The 17,497-nt window shown below is 33.2% G+C and overlaps 1 protein-coding gene and 1 pseudogene across 1 annotated transcript; one reads left to right on the forward strand and one right to left on the reverse strand.

Moving 5' to 3' along the window:
• Positions 1-6,653: 6,653 nt before the first annotated feature.
• On the forward strand, positions 6,654-10,604 carry LOC130814461 (mediator of RNA polymerase II transcription subunit 21-like). The gene is made up of 5 exons (XM_057680528.1): positions 6,654-6,849; positions 6,949-7,295; positions 8,998-9,075; positions 9,158-9,209; positions 10,074-10,604. Exons 2-5 carry the CDS (start codon positions 6,963-6,965, stop codon positions 10,148-10,150), a joined length of 540 nt encoding a protein of 179 aa, XP_057536511.1. The 5' UTR covers positions 6,654-6,849; positions 6,949-6,962; the 3' UTR covers positions 10,151-10,604.
• On the reverse strand, positions 9,046-15,975 carry LOC130814460 (polyadenylate-binding protein RBP45-like; annotated as a pseudogene).
• Positions 15,976-17,497: the final 1,522 nt, after the last annotated feature.

Genomic DNA, 17,497 nt, shown 5'->3' on the forward strand with positions numbered 1-17,497 from the left:
ACGATAAAGATAGTTGCATAGTGTTGTATTCATGAGATAGTGAATATTGAGGATGATTTTGATTCATATACCCATGTGAGCAAGCATATGTATGAAATTTTACATGCCATTCGTGAAGGGTGGGCGGTGAATATAACAATTTCTAAGTGTCTATGACTATGTGGGAACTTGCTCGTTCATTTAGTTTCATTAGTGAAGCACTTTAATTTTATTTTTTTGAACTGGGGTGGTTATAGACTTATAACCTATTTTATTGGACTCGTCTCAAACTCTAACTTAAAAATTTAGGTTCTATTTTTTGAGATTAAATGTGGACCAAGTCTGTTTCTTGGTTCAAAAAAATTAAAAGACTTTAGGTTTGAGTTCAAGGTCTTCAAACTCAAATTAAACTGAAACCTACCCAAGACCTAAATCCGATCAATAAATCAACTCATAATCAATTTTTTAAACTCACTTTAAACCTACTTTGTACAATTCTGATTGGAACCTACACGTTTTTGTTGAACTCTTTGTTTTTGTTAGGGCTGTAAAAACGGGTTAAAAGGTCGGAAACAGGTCGGTCAAAAACAGGTTCGGTAAAAAACGGTCGGTCAAAAGCAGGTCGTATAAGTCTTTCGGTATCGGTCGGTTTATTCGGTATCCGGTCGAATCCGGTTTTTTTCCTTGGCGGGTGTCGGTCGGTATGGGTCCGGTATTTATCGGTCCGGTCATTACCGGAAACAGGTCACATTCGGTCGGTCAAAAACGGTTTTTTGCAGGTCGTAATCGGTATACAGATCATAACCGGGCGGTCAAAATCGGTAATCGGTCGGTCACAATCGGTATGCGGGTCAGAATCGGTCGGTCACAATCGGTCGGTTTTGGTCGGTATCGGTTCAGTTCAATTTAGTTGAACCGGGATTCAGTTCTGTTCAGTTCAGTTTTGGTTGGTATCGGTTCGGTTCAATTCAGTTAAACCGATATTCCGGTTAATTTGGTTGATATCGGTTCAGTTCAATTCATTTAAACCATGATTTAATTCAGTTCAATTATGTTCCAATTATTCTGTTCCAATTTGGTAAAAAATCGCATCGTGTTGCCTCATAATGTCATTGATCATGCGTTTATCCATGATGGGAATGATATATAGAAGGTGGAACCTCACATCAAGTTTTATAGATGTCGTTAGGTTATGAGTTTTATGACATCAAATTCAACTAATCAACTCCGTCTAAGTTAATTAATAGATCATAACATGTTAATTGATCGACTTTATCTAATATCAATTAGACAATTACAATTTACAACAATAATATGTTATTAATGTCACAATGTAAGTTTGTTAGATTGTCTTAATAATATATCTTCATCACTGATTGAATTGACCTTCGTTTGTCCATGGGGTGTGTTATTTTAAGCTAATGTGATCAATCTATCTAATCAATCTAGCTGCCAGCGATCTAAGTTAATTGATTGGTTTTTCATTCTATTTCGTCCTATCTAAGTCAATCATGACAAGTTAACATGTAAATCCATCTACGTTGATATGTTTGATCATAGGTCTGGTTATTTCAACTTGATAAATCGATTATAATTAATTAATATATTTGATCATATCATGTTAATTATTTCTATTTGATAAATCAACTCGTGAATTATTCTAACGATTATCTTTTTGGGTGTAATTTATAGACTTTTCAATTTCAATATAGAATTATATAAATACCAATAACATTATAACATTGTTTTTTTTTGGCAAATAAAATAATAGTTGCATAATTAGAAGTATATATATATATATATTTTAGAAATAAGAAAGAAAGAGGTTTATTTATTAAAATTAAGAAGTTTATTTAGAAACCATTAAATCAATGAATTACTCATATTTTAAAAAAAAATTTAGTTGTAAAATAAATTATTTTAGATATAATCATATAATTGTCCAATTTGATGATAAAATAAATAAAGAGTTCTAAATTTTAATTTTACTCAAGTTAAAAAGGACAATGCCCTAAGGTTGTGTTTGAAGACAAATATTTCATTTCAAATTATAGATTTTAATTATGAAATCATTAATGAAGAATTTGATTATAACAAGGTTTGAAACGTCATTTTCAAATCCTCATTTTATAATAATGGTGGAATTGATTCAAATTCAAATTTCAAATTTTTTATTTGCTAAACACTAAATTTGAGTCAAATTTATATTTTCAAATAAAATTATCACTTCTAAACATAGCATAAAAGAATTACATGTTCATGTTGTGTTTGCTAATGTTAGCTTTATTGCTAATGATTTTGAATATTTTATTTTCATTTGTAGAACGTAACAATGTACGTAGCTCACTAAGTCACTGACTTGTTAAACTGGCCTCAAAAGGGGTTAGTAAATGGGAATAAGTTTCCTATTTAACTATATAATAATAATAAAAAAAAAAACTATTTAAGGATGGAAGATTTATCCTATATGCGCATATACTATTCTTTTGGGTTTATCTATTAAAAGAAACTTATTCCCATTTACTTACACCTTTTGGGTTTTCCTTAATTAATAGATAAACCGTTATTTGCATAACTGCATTGCAACTTGCCTTGCGCGTTCCTTCGTTCGTGACTGTTCTTTCAACAAAAATTTACAGCAATTTATCAAAACCAAATGCAAAAGTAAAGCCAACTTTAATTTTCCAGGTATGTATTGTGCAATCTCTACTGTGATTTTGATTCATATTAATAAATCATTTGTTGCTTGATTCAAGATTTAACAACAATTTTACATTGATCTTCTTGGATATAATAGTAATCTAAAACAATTTCTCATCATTTTCATTGATACAATTGTATCATTACATACAAATTTTATCTGTATAGGATTATTTCATCTTGCTTAATTTGTGGTATTATAATTTATGATGCATGATTATCCTATGAATTCCGTCAGAATATTCGCTGCGAATCCATTCTTAGATGAACAGTTAATTCAGTGAAATTACAGTGACAGTATTAGGGTTCAGTCGAAAGAACTTGGTGCAAGTTTCTTGAATTACATTCTTGATCGAAACTGAGTGGCGGTTCAAATACATAACAATTTATAATTAGGTCCGATATTATAACATTTTTTCGTAATTTTAATTTAGGTCTAAAAACAAGTAGTTGAATTTTTTTTTATATGAAAGATAGGTTCTATTTATGAAATATGAGAAAAAAAATTACATTATGTTATATATAAGATATCCTAGCTTAATCATTAGCTTAAACTTTTGGTTGAGTTGATTTCTTGATATGGTATCAGAAGCCAACGTGACAAGAGGTCACAGGTTCGAATCTCAACTATCCCTCATTTAAAGTGGAATATTCAGCGCCTATGCGCATCCACACTTCTAGCCCAGTGAAATCTCGTGTAAGGAGATGTGTTAGAATATATAACATATTCTGGAGCCTCAACCATCAACATAAACTTTTAGTTGAGTTGGTTCCTTGACACATCATCAAACGTACCAAACCCTATCACTAACCCCTTTTGATCGAGGCCAGTTTAACAAGTCAGTGACTTAGTGAGCTACGTACATTGTTACGTTCTACAAATGAAAATAAAATATTCAAAATCATTAGCAATAAAGCTAACATTAGCAAACACAACATGAACATGTAATTCTTTTATGCTATGTTTAGAAGTGATAATTTTATTTGAAAATATAAATTTGACTCAAATTTAGTGTTTAGCAAATAAAAAATTTGAAATTTGAATTTGAATCAATTCCACCATTATTATAAAATGAGGATTTGAAAATGACGTTTCAAACCTTGTTATAATCAAATTCTTCATTAATGATTTCATAATTAAAATCTATAATTTGAAATGAAATATTTGTCCTCAAACACAACCTTAGGGCATTGTCCTTTTTAACTTGAGTAAAATTAAAATTTAGAACTCTTTAATTTATAGCTGCTGCGGTCAAACATAATTTTCATATTTAGAATCACCCTGTTGAAACTAGTTTCTTGAGTGGTTTATTGAAGAATATTTTAGTATGGCATGTGAACTTTCTGTTCATTTTATTTAGAACTTGTTCATTGCAGTCTGAGCCAGTGTAGTGTAAGAGGAAATTCAATAGTGGCTATGTAAAGCACAAATTTCTGCATGGAAATTTGGCTAATCTAGCAAATAATATTGTTATTGTCCTTGATCTGTGTGTCGTCAGACAAGTAAAAAAAAGGGATTTCACTCGAATATGTTTTTCCTTATGTAGAAAGAACAAGATGTACTGCCAATTTATGTATTAGTATATTTTGATCTGAATCCTTCTGTTGATATATTTTGTTTTCTAGAAAATTAGAGCATAATCTACTTCTGGTTTCTGTAGTAGTTTACAAGCATTTGCATAACATCTTAAACTTAGTACTAGAACTTGGATTTGATGTGCAGTTTGAGGCAACTGATGGAGCAAGGTACAAACACAGCATCATCAACAGAGATGCCACCGAAGAGGAAACGTGGCCGTCCTAGGAAGTCTAGACCTCCAGTTACTGCTATACAAGGGGAGAGATCGGGTTCAACCACACCCACAACAAACATCCCATTGAGTTTCAAAGAGCGTGTTGAAGAAGGCGAAGATGATTGTAACAATGATGAAATGGTGGGGCAGATGGTTACAGGAATTATCGAGAATGATTTTGATGGAGGGTATCTCCTAAATGTTAGAGCTGGGGACAACAATGTATGTTTGAGAGGTGTTGTGTTTAAGGAAGGTTGTGTTGTTCCTGTTACCCCTGAAAATGATATTGCTCCTGATGCTAAGATGTATAAGAGAACCGAATATCCGATCCCTATGGTGAACTCTAGCTCTATAGTAGGGCAGACTGCTGATATTTCTTTGAATCCAACGGAAAATATTGAAAATCAACAACAAAAGGTTTTGTCTGAGGATGTCACCCGAAATGAAGATCAGTTACGTGCAATTGGGAAATTAGATGATATGGAGCAACAGGAGAATTTTTTGGATGATCTGAAGAAATTGGAGAAGGTATTAGATGATAAGGAACGGGAGGAAAAGATATTGGATGACGTAGATGAAGAGCAACATGTGAAGTTATCAGATGATCCGAAGGAACAGGACAAGAAGCTACCGGCTGATTTAGATGAAGAGCAACATGTGAAGTTATCAGATTATACGAAGATACAGGAGAAGGTATTGGATGATAAGGAACAGGATAAGAAGCTAACGGATGACATAGATGAAGAGCAACATGTGAAGTTATTAGATGATCCAAAGGAACAGGAGAAGGTATCGAATGATATGGAACACGACAAGAAGCTGTCGGATGACATAGATGAAGAGCAACATGTGAAGTTATCAGATGATCTATTGGATGATAAGGAACCTGACAAGAAGCTATTGGATGACATAGATGAAGAGCAACATGTAATGATATCAGATAATTCAAAGAAACAGGAGAAGGTATCAGATGATATGGAACAGGACAAGAAGCTATCGGATGACAAAGCTGAAGAGCAATCTGAGAAGTTATTAGACGATAAGTTTCAGCAGGAGAAGTTATTAAAAAGAGATGAAAAATCGGAGGGTCTGATTGACTCGTCAGAGTCTCCTAGGAAACGGCAAAAGATTGATCAGGTGACTGTCAGTTCAATACAATGTAAAGATGTTACAGATGCAAATTCTGAAGATGCTGTCAAGTCTAATGATGCAACAAATATAGGTCTTGAATCCAATGAAGTGAGTATTATTCCATCCGAAACTGTCCTTTCTGTGAAAGACTCATCATTAGCTACAGCAGCAATGGCCGCACAAGAAGTTTGTTGCACTGCAGGATTACAAATCAGTGTGGAGAATACAGATTATACAATTGATTTGTCTGAACTTCTTAGTGATGTTGAACCAATGGAAACTGAATAGAAGTAAAAGAATTTTAAGGTGAAATACACTAGTTCTAAAAATTGAGGCCCATCATATCTACAATGCAAGGGAATTTCTGTTTTCATCTCTTTAAAATCTATCAAGACTTATGACTTTGCTTTTTTTTTTTTTTTTTCCATTTCATTAATTTTTTTTTTATCACAACCTAGGGAAAAAATTAGTTTAAAATCGAACATAGTAAAAGTAGTACTTAATTCCAATTGAGAGACCCAATTCTCATACTTTCATTACTTTATTACTATAAGTTTAAGGAATTGTATGTGTTATATCATATACTTCATACATATTAAAAAGTGTATTTAGCCTGCTGAACATACTAATATTTTCAATTCTTAACTACAACTAAGTTGTATAAATAATCAATAATAGTTAGATTAGACTTTTAAAAATCCTAACATATTCCTAAAATAATTTTTTTTCAAACTAAAAAGAGTAATTTTCATTAAAGAAAGAAATAAAATGGGCTTAAATATTTATGTGTACAAAAATATAATTTTAAAAAATAAAAAAAAACCCCAATATTCAATTTTCTGAATTGTAACATAATTGACAATTCGGATTCTCGAATTCAAATCAATGTGGTATTTGGGTTTGAACACCCCTAATTACGAAAAATATTATATGAGACGGTATCTCTATAAAATGTCTAATTGATCACCGTGAAATTGTAAATAAATATAAGTAATCAGTCTGGATTATAAAATTCAGTCTAATAGAGATTGAACTCTCATTTTAGAATTTGTGTAATTTCAATTCTTCAAGAGTCAACACAGTCCCTCTTTTTAAGTTCATGAGCTTTGACAGAAAAATAAAAGACAAAGAAAAACAAATTAATGGTCTTTTGTTGGAGCGCTCTACCATACTCTGGAAGTGTCGAAGTATTTGGGTTGGGTTGGGTTGCTGATTTCCGTCATTACCAACGTCAGATTATCCCCTAGTAAGATTCTCACTCTCATAGTTGTTTACCCGTCTTCAATTCCTTTGATTTCTCATTTCTGATACTCAATTTTTGTCTTGATTATGTTGCATTCGGAAGGAAGTGATTGATCAATGGATATAATATCACAGTTGCAAGAACAAGTTAACTTGATTGCATCTCTTGCTTTTAATACTTTTGGTACTCTTCAACGAGATGCTCCTCCTGTTCGCCTTTCCCCCAATTATCCTGAACCTCCTCCTAACCCTAATTCTAATTCTAATTCCAATCCTAACCCTAATCCTAACTCTGATGCTAGTGCTAATGCTAATGCTAATGCTAATTCAAATGCAAATCCTAATCCAAATGCTAATCCTAATGTTTCCCAACAACAGTCTGATACTTCCAACAATTTTGCTGATGAACCCAAAACCGCTAGTGCTGCTCTTGTAAAGGCTGCTAAGCAGGTAATCTTTTGTTGGGAGTTTTTTCATTTGGTTTATATATGATTTTTGCTTAAATTCTTGTATATAGTGTCAATCTACGCTATGTTTGGATGGGAGGATTGCATTTCCTTTGTTTAGATATCAAAAGGAATAGGAAGAAATTAGAGGGAAGGGAAGAACTTATTTACATGTTGTACAAAACAAATCCTTCCAATATTGGAAGGAAAACATACTTATACACTGTTTGGATAAGAATTTGGAAGGGAAAGGGAATGAATAGAAGGTAAAGGGCAGAGAAGGAAGGAAAAAGAAGAGGAAATAATAGAAGTCTCTAGGAAAGGAAGGGAGAGCATGAGAACTAGCTTTTTTTTTTCCAAATCTTTCCACATTTACACTTGGTTTGGATAATAGTTAAGGAGAGAAATTAAATGAAAGGAAGGGAAAGGAAGGGGTGAGAATAGCATGAGAAGTCTCTCTCGTTTGTTTAGGAGGACGAGGAAAGGAAAGGAAAGGAAGAGAAATAATTTGTTCCTTCTAAATCTATCCACATATGAAGGGATTTGGTTACCAACAAAAATAAAGGACTTCATCCCTTCAAATTCCTTCTTCCAAAATCTGTTCTTTCAAAAATTCCTTCTCTCAAAAAACATTGCCCAAACAGAAAAAAATATATCCTCTTAATCTCTTCCCTTTTTTCCATCAATCAAAACAAAGTGTTTGAGAGATTTGGTTATAAAAAATCAAGAGACTTTTGCTCCCTTCAAATTTCTTTTTTCTAAATTTCTCCCTTTCAAAATTTCTAACCGAACAAAGGAAATTATAACCCTTCAAATTCAATCCCTTCCTTTCCTCCAATTCCCCCTTCCCATACATGGTGTTATTGTCATTCCTCAACATTGGTTGATGAAACTCTATTATCAGTCTCAACCAGCTTATGCAATTGCTTGTAATGAGATCTTCTGAGACCAAACAGTCTTGTTGCGTTGTCGATAGTTATTGCTTATGCTTATTGGACCTTCTGAGACCAAATAGTTTTATCGGGTTGTTGATAGTAATTGCATATGCGTGTTTGGACTGCGTTGTTTTTTTTTTACCAAGTTTAGGAATTCATCCGTCCACCATAAAAGACTATCTTACAGCTGCTTGTACCTATAGCAATTAGCAATGTGATCTCAAGGTATTTTTTATAATTTAATAAATTATATTTACTCATTAGGAGTTATTAAGCAGCAAAAAAGTTGTCCTCGAGGTACAAGATATATATTGTAGGCTTTGTGTGATACAATAATAAAACATCATTATTAAGCAGGGATTTATTTCTTGATATGTGTACCATTACAAGTCAGGTGATGTTGATGTGAAGTCAGTAACTCTTGTGCACTTATTATTTATGTAAATTGCATTGACTATCAGTTGAGATGACCTCTGACGTTGCAAACGTAAGATTGCGTATATCTTTTCCAAAACCTAGGTGGGAGCCACTTAATATTATTAAAAATTTGAAACAATAGAATGTTGTTGTAGAAGTGAATTAATATGAAAACAATTAAACAAGTATGCAATTTCATGATGCTACTTGTGTTCACATTATTTGCGAATTATTAGGTATAAATCTGTAAATGTTGGGCTTTACCTTATCTACCTGATTAGTATTCTCTTCTGTATTTTTTTTTTTTTTTTGACTGGTATGTGTCCTTTCTTATTCAAACTTGGTCATTTGCAGTTTGATGCTTTAGTTAATGCCCTACCATTGGATGAGGGAGGTGAGGAAGCCCAATTGAAAAGAATAGCTGAGCTTCAGGTATTCCAGTAGCTGATATGCTATGAAATCTCCATCCTTACTTTGTGGAGCCCACTAAAGCTGTATCTCTTGTATTCCCCAGGCAGAAAATGATGCAATAGGCCAAGAATTGCAGAGGCAATTGGAAGCTGCTGGTAATGGCTTCTCTCTCTCTCTCTCTGTTTTTCCCCCTTATTATACATATATTTGATGTTTTCTGCATGCAACATTTTCCTTAGAATTTTACGTGTGTGAAGCAAAGCTCCTTCCATAAATAACCTTTTAGTTTCAGTTAGTTTCCTTTGTAATAAAACTGAATTGCGCACTTGGTATGTGGCTAGATTTTCCATACCGATACAAATTTATGTTACTTGGTTTTTATGAATGTTGGCCCTTGATTTGAAAATAGATACTGGGTCAGTTAGTACTTTACAACTGTAAGTAAAAAAAAATTAATTGCTTTTCCCCCACTGAATATTTTTACTTTACAGTTTTGTGGCTGAGCCAACCCCATCCTTTCGGAATTAAGGACCTGACATTGTTGTGAACAGTTTTGTGGCTGGAAAAATTGGTTATAGACTTAGCTTCTTACTTGTGAAAAGCTAGTGGTTATGTATAAAATGTGTAGTTACTCTGATAATGAGGGGGTTTGTGTTCTTCTACCTCATTTATGTTTTACTGGTGCATCCTACTAGGCGTTTTGCAAGTACTTAGTACAATTGCGTGATGACCTCATGACCCCTTTAAGACGGGCAAAATAATTGAATAAGGGATTCATTTCCAAATGAGTTGAGCCCAAAATATGGAATAGTATAAACAAAATTCTTAAAATTGAAATTAGCTCCCGTTTATACATTTCTGAGATTGGTAACATTAGTTTAGTGCGGAGAGGTTCTTGGTAAAAGCAGCTCCCTGCCCCTTTCTTTCTCCGTCGTTTCTGTTGGCAATTTAAATGGACAAGAGTGACAATTGATTTGCAATCACTGATTTGCATCTTTTATCCTTTCTTTTACACCCAGATAAAGAGTTAAAGCAAGTCCAGGAATTGTTCAGCCAAGCATCAGATAATTGCTTAAATATGAAGAGACCATATTGATGAGTTATTTGCTGATGATGACCATGATTGTTCTTCTGGAGTTTTACTCAAACTAGTCAATCTTGAAGTATGCTCAACGTAGCCTTTTTCTCAACAAGATTCTGTTGTCTTTGTATAGTCCATTGGCTGTCCTGGAATCGGCACAGTTAGTTCAATGTTGTAGAATGAACTATAGCAATAGACAGTATAGTTTTATTTTGAATTCTATCGTCGTTAATCTGACTTATAGTTGGAAGTTGAAATAGTTGATCTCTTTGGTTGTGCAATTAGCAACTCGAAGTACAAGTGATTGCTGCTGTGCAACTCGTAGAACCATTGGCAATTTGGTATTTAGATGCCGATGATGCTTATCATGTTTTAACTTCCAGTTGGATTCACTAGTTTTCTGCAAAAAACAACTCATTTAGATGTTTATGTTAACAACATTTGCTGCAGCGCAATCAGTTCTTTCACACATAAAGTGCAAAAATGTATCTTGCGAGGTTAAAGATTTGGATTTACTAGATGAAAAAATTCATGATTCTTTAAAAGGTTGCTATTTAAAGGAAAGATATATATGTTGCTAAACATTCAACTCTGTCTTTGCTTTTTAATAACTTGATTAAGAAATGTTTTAATGCCTTCAAAATTCGAGCAGCCAAGGAATACATGATCGCCAACGGAATCAGCTTGAATCATACATTCTATAATATCTAAGAGAACACCATAAATTTCAAAATTAAAGTGCGTCTAAAACCTCACAAAAAGCAGGCAAAACTTTCTACAGCCATATAAATTCCAATTTTAAGAAATTTAACCTAATAAGGGCTGAACTAAAGCAAATCTACATAAAGAATCTCCAAGCAAAGCAAATGAAACTAATCTGACCAACAAAATCTATTATACTACATTTGGGAATCTCTAGGTTGACCAAAAATTCGAAAAGGTTTGAGGCTCCATGTAGAATCATGCTGCACCAAGGCAAACACCTCTCCTGTCATCGTAGGTGGATGAATCACTGCAGCAAACAATGCTGAGCAGTTGCGAAATTAAAATATCATAACATCAACTAACCCGTTGCAGTTGTACTGGCATCTGAGCCAGCTAACTGGCTAAGGCATTGCGTACCCACCATATCCCAAATAACCACCGTAATACATGTTAGGATCCTGAAGAGCAGACACATATCCATATGAGTTATATCCTTGAGGATATCCATAATAAGCAGCATGGTCCCACTGGTTCAGATTAGGTTGTGACTGCAAAATAAAGCACCCAAATGAAACGTTCAGTAAGAAACCCCGAAGAAATTCTAAATCCCTACAGAAATGTCAACAAAGATTTACTTGTTTATTGTTAGGGCCATGGCCCCAAGAAAGTCTAAGATTTCGCCTGCCCAACTGCACTCCATTCAATGCCTGTAAGGCCACCTCAGCGCTAATCCTACCGAAACATCAACAACAAAAAATAAATTTAAGTTTTGCACACATGTGTGACTTGAAAAAATTTTCAGTATAACACCAACGATGGGTCACAAAACCATGCAGACCTGTTGGTAAATTGCACAAATCCACAATTCTTGCTCACTGGTATTTTTACGTGAACCACTTCCCCATAAAGACGGAATGCTCGTCCCAAATCTTCTTCAGTCGCATTGGGACCCAAATTACCAACAAAAATCTGGACAGAGTTGTCAAGTTATGGCATCATCAGATAAAAAGCAAAAAAACGAGTTCATTCGGAATCCAAATCACCCACAGTTGTGTTATTAGGATCACTATCATTTGAAATTCCCCGAGTATTCTGGTATGAAGCTGCATTCAAGATTGAAAAAATAAAGATAAGGCAACAAAAATCTAACAGAACTGACAAATTAAGACTAGTGTTCCTTCACAAGATGATGCAACTGGTACATCCTAAACATTCTTGAATGCAGAAATATAATCAGAAAAACAAATACAAACAGCCACAAGGCCTATAATTATAGTCTGAAGGTAAAAAGTGCACATAAAACTAGGTCTAAATAATGTTGCAATACAGCTCAGCAAAACCCCTAATCATCAGTAAAAAAAAACTCAAAAAATACTCGAGCAAATTAGCACAGAACAAGAGCATATACCCCTGAAATCTACAATACAATAGTTTACATAGATATTATTATCACAATCAGATACCTATCTCAAAAAATCAAAAAAAGTCAACACACAATGGGGGTGTTTGGCTAGCTGTTGTTAGCTTATAATTGGTAGCTAGTTGGAGTGATTGATTTGACTTGTTGATTTTATCAACTGGTAAAATCAACTAATTTCGAAGACACTGCTAGGAACGCTGTTAGCTTATAGCTAGAAGCAGCTTGTTCAAAAAAAGTTTATTCATAACAAGATGTTTCAACCAACTAATTTACCAAACACTTTGATTAGATGGTTTGGATACTGAACCATCTAAATGCACCAAATAAGATAAAGCTGCCCAATAATTTATTCAACCAAACACCCCAATTATGTCAGCGCATCCATCTAGCATTCAGCAATTGTTGAGTAGAGACCCCTTTCTCCGAAAACTTGGAAAAGAACATTTTATTTTTTCTCATCATCCAAAAAAGATGAAGGATCTAGAACCCAGATTCACATCACAAGCACAATTAAATGAGTTCACATACAACAACCAAGTTACAGACAACCATATCAACATAAGGTTTAACAAATTTGCACGAGACAAAAAGTCGTAGCCTCAATAATTCCACCAAATGATAACCAAGGTACATCTCACACCTACTAAAGAAAGCATGTGAACATCTCCCACTATCCCTATGAATTTGCTCCACTTGCGATGATTAAATGTCCCTTTGATTTTTCCCATTTACAACATTAAACATACCCACATCTCTCCTCCAACATGCTCTAGCGCCAACATAATGCCTTATCTCTAAAAAAATTGGTCAGGGACAAAAATCAAAGGGACACAAGGAACATAAATGAGCAGTTAGCCAAAATTTTCTAACTTCAAAACTATTATTAATGAGCACACAAAAAAAAAACAAGGGATTATAGCTAAAAAATTATAGAAAACACCTCAATATCAAAGTGATCAAACAAGCTAAGTGCTGATGCAACCCGTCCATTTTACTGCTAATATGATGAATAGAGTGCAAGATATAACTCACTCGTATTTCTTAATTGTAAGGTAAGAAAGAGTCAAGAACTCAACAGCGTAGAAAATGAAAATGATAAAAGAGAGGAAAAAAAGGAACATTGAGGAAAAATAAAAGCAAAGGAATAGTATAAATGGCATCCCCTAACACAAGTGAAACTAAACTGAACCGAATTTGATGGATGAAAATAAAGGATAAAAATGAAACTGAAAGGAAGAATAACTTGTAGCACTGAAAACTTCTGTAAATGGAAATTTTACGACATTACTGACCTATGCCAGGCAACGTAGTAAGGGGGTAACCATTTCTGCTGAATTCAGTCCCAGGCCCTAAATGATAGAGCCTCTTGACACCCTGCTTTGAGACAATGTGAGTTCTATAAGTTTTTCAGTTCAAAATTCATTAATTGTTCCCAAATTCTCAAACGAAAACACTGGAACTGAATTTCTATGCATCTCGAATGTACATCTGAATATAGAAAGGCCATAAAAATGTAAGGTAAACAACACAAAACGAAAACCTGCTTTCCACCTTAGCAATTATACATTCTAATAAAATATGAAGGCATTGAACCAGAACACAAGGCCAGCAAATCAAACAAGTGCATGATCACAAGAATCATATTATGCATATCTAGCTACCAAAGTTAAATTTAGCAAACCCATTCATGTACATACCTGCTCCACCAACACTTTTCTTGTTAGCAGCTGCTCCAATACACATTGCACGGCCTAAGCACATCGCACCATTCATCTCTGACATGGAGCGAATTTGTTCATTCTCATCTCCAAAACGAACAAATCCATATCCCTTGTTTCTACCAGTGAGCTTATCCATCATAACTACGGCACCTTTCACTGACGAGTAGCAATCTTTAAAAGTCTCTTGCAAAGTGTAATCAGTAACATCTGAAGCTAAATCTCCGACAAAAATTCTATAATCAGAACCATCCTCTCCCCTTTTCTCACCAGATCCATAGGAAGCCCAATTTAATCTGTAATTTTGCTCAACATTTGGCATCAAGGTATTATTGTAAGTCTGCAAAATTCTCTCAGCGGCAGCATGACTAGAAACTCAATAAATCCATAGCACTCTGACTGACTGGTTTGCTTATTACGAATGATTCTACTATTGACAAGCTGCAAGACTCAAGCACAGAATTAGTTGCTACAGAGATCGCAAATTCCCTCTTAGACGCATTAAAGAGGGGTCATAAAAGAACACCGTTCATACATAAAGCTATGTAACGTTTGCGGTATACAATGCATAAAACTAATGTAAGAAAGAACAGCTTTCCATTTAGAAAAACCAAACACAAGATTGATACTAACTTCCCACCCCAAAAACCCCATCAGGTACATGGTAGAAAATCACCTCAAATATGAGCAATCCAAAATGCCAATATCAAGGTTTCAAAAATCAGTAAAGAAGGTACAGAGCTATGTTGCTTTTTTATCCCCCTTGTATACTAAAAAAATGTATGTATCGAAACTTTCCAAAACACCTAAAATAGAACATCCCAAATACTACTCAAAACTATCAAATGTAAAAAATCAAAAAAGAAGCATACCCTCTCCATTCATATTATTCAAGGGATCTACATTGCACATGTTGATAGTAAAATTTAAAAGGTCCTAGTTTAAAAGTAAACATCAAACAAGATTCTCTCTAACTAATTCTTTTTTCTTGTAAAGTCTTCTTCAATTCCAAGTTTTATAAATTTGAGCAAAACGTAGAGTAGGCGTACGTGAGAAACATTATGGAACAAAGGGAGACACAAGATCTTAATTTCTCTTCGTCCCTTTCAGATCTCCGACATCTTCCTCTCACACGTATAATGTTCAATAAGAATCTTGAAAAATTGATAACAATAGATTCAGACTAAAGTCCATCCTAAAACACACAATTAACAAACGAATAATCAAAGCATCAAATGTTCGGACAATTTCAAGATTTTAAACGACAAAAGTAATCGAATAAACAATCCACAAATAATAATCATCAACTCAAAAATTGGAAAACTGATATATTCCTTGCGGGTTCAAGATAAAATCCATTCCAAAAGATATGGTGTAAAAACAAATCAAAGAGTCGAAAAAACAAAACGAACAAAAAAAAACACATATAAAAACCAACAATTTTAAAAAATAATGAAATATAGATATACACCTCGCCGGTATGAGCGAAACAACAGCTAATATAATTCTCATCCATCCAATACTGAAGACCCCCAATCCAAATCGTACGAACTTCATCAGAATTCGGAGGCGCTTGTTGTTGTTGAGGCTGCTGTTGTTGATACTGTTGTTCTGGAGGTTGTTGAGACCATATCTGTTGTTGTTGTTGTTGTTGTTGTTGTTGCTGCTGCTGTTGCTCCATCATCAATTGCTGTTGTTGTTGAGACTGTTGATAATAATGTTGTTGATCTATAGGAGGTTGTGCCGCCATTGAAGAAGGTTGGGAGCAACCATACCGTCTTGTTGTTGCCCTGGTTGCATCATTGTCGTTGATCGATGACAATTGAGAAACCCTGAGAGGTTAAAAATGAAAAGGAGGGAAATAGGAAGATCAAGAGGAGAAAGGGGTAAGAAAGAATTGTTGTGATTGGTGAGGTGATTGCTGATAGGATGATGGAGGACTCTTACTAGTATGTTGGACTTTTGTGATTTTAATTTATTTTTTAGTTTTATTTATTTTACTTTTTTTTGGCTTTTTGTAATTGTACTTCCTCATTCGTTATTTTTAGATTATAATTAGTTTTGAATTTATAAGTTAAAATATAATCGAGTGGAATTTTATTTAATTCCTCTCAATGTACAGATTATTAATATTTTTTTATAATTTTTTATTATTCATAATTAGAGATATTATAAATTGAATTTATGCAGTAAACTGCGTGAAAAGTCAAATAGTGCAAGTATTTTAAAACGGAAGAAGTAGTAATTTTACAAATCACGATGATTGATCGGAAATTTTTACTCGGAGATATATGTCTTTCAACTAAAATAAGTGGGTTTGTGGTTTAGGCCTTCAGATTTTTGTGAGAGACTGGTTCTTGGTGAATGTAACACCTGAATTTCCTCCGTTCCCTTGCGGTTTGGAGGAAATTCATTGCAGTTTGGAGGAAATTCAAGTGTTACAGTGAAACTAATTCAAAATAATAAATTTATATGCTAAAATTGGGATTAATTAGTCATTTAATCTATATAGTAAAATCGTCTCATAGAAGGTTTTGTGTATTTGAAATACTTATTTAATATTTAACACTATAATTTTAATTTTAAGATAAGATTGACACTTTAAATTTTTTAAAAAAATAAATACTTTAAATAAATATCAAAATACTGATTTTTGGTTGTTCACACGTTATGAGGATATGACTTAATACATTTGAGAAGACCAATTGAGGTCAAACTTACCCAATAATGATTTTGTCTAGTAAATAAAGTAAGCAAATTACAAATTATAGTACATTGAGCATATTTTTTTCCCTCAATTTTAAACTTTTTGGATTCATGAGTTAATATGTTGCATTATGTTGCATTTAACTACAGAATTAGAAATATATCAAATGGGTTTAGTTCATATATTATACAGGTTCATCCGAATTGAAATTAACTTGTTAACTAAATGCGTTATATATAGTTTTTTTTCAAATTTAGAATTCTAACCTTAATCCAATCAATCAATAAACAGATCAGGTTGAGTCGATCTAATAACTTTTTTGGTTATAAAAATCTCAATCTTACCCACTTAAATAGGATTAGACTTAGATCAGGTTAAAATGTTGATTAAGTCAGCTTTTGACAACCTTACTTACAATGTTTTTATTGATCATTTATATTATTGATAACATCCCCACTTGTATGAGACCGTGTCATATAAGAAATTGTGCGTTGATAAACAACGAACAACCAACAAATTTTTTTACACAAATTCTTAGTTGAAGCTGTCCCACTATGAGACATTTTTAATTGAATTAGCCAAAACTATTTTTAAAAAATAACCACTTCTTGTATATAAATGTTTTCTTTGTTTTTTTTAATATTTTTTATATATAAGCTTTTTATATGAATCTGTTTCATAGTAAAACAATCTCATACAAAATAAATATGCTAAATATTTTATAACGAATATCTCACATACTTCTATTTCATATGACTTAACAATTAACAAAAATTGATACTACTATAAATCGTATCATAAATGTTAAACAC

This window comes from Amaranthus tricolor, chromosome 6 (assembly GCF_026212465.1).
Source record: "Amaranthus tricolor cultivar Red isolate AtriRed21 chromosome 6, ASM2621246v1, whole genome shotgun sequence".
Lineage (NCBI taxonomy): Eukaryota > Viridiplantae > Streptophyta > Magnoliopsida > Caryophyllales > Amaranthaceae > Amaranthus > Amaranthus tricolor.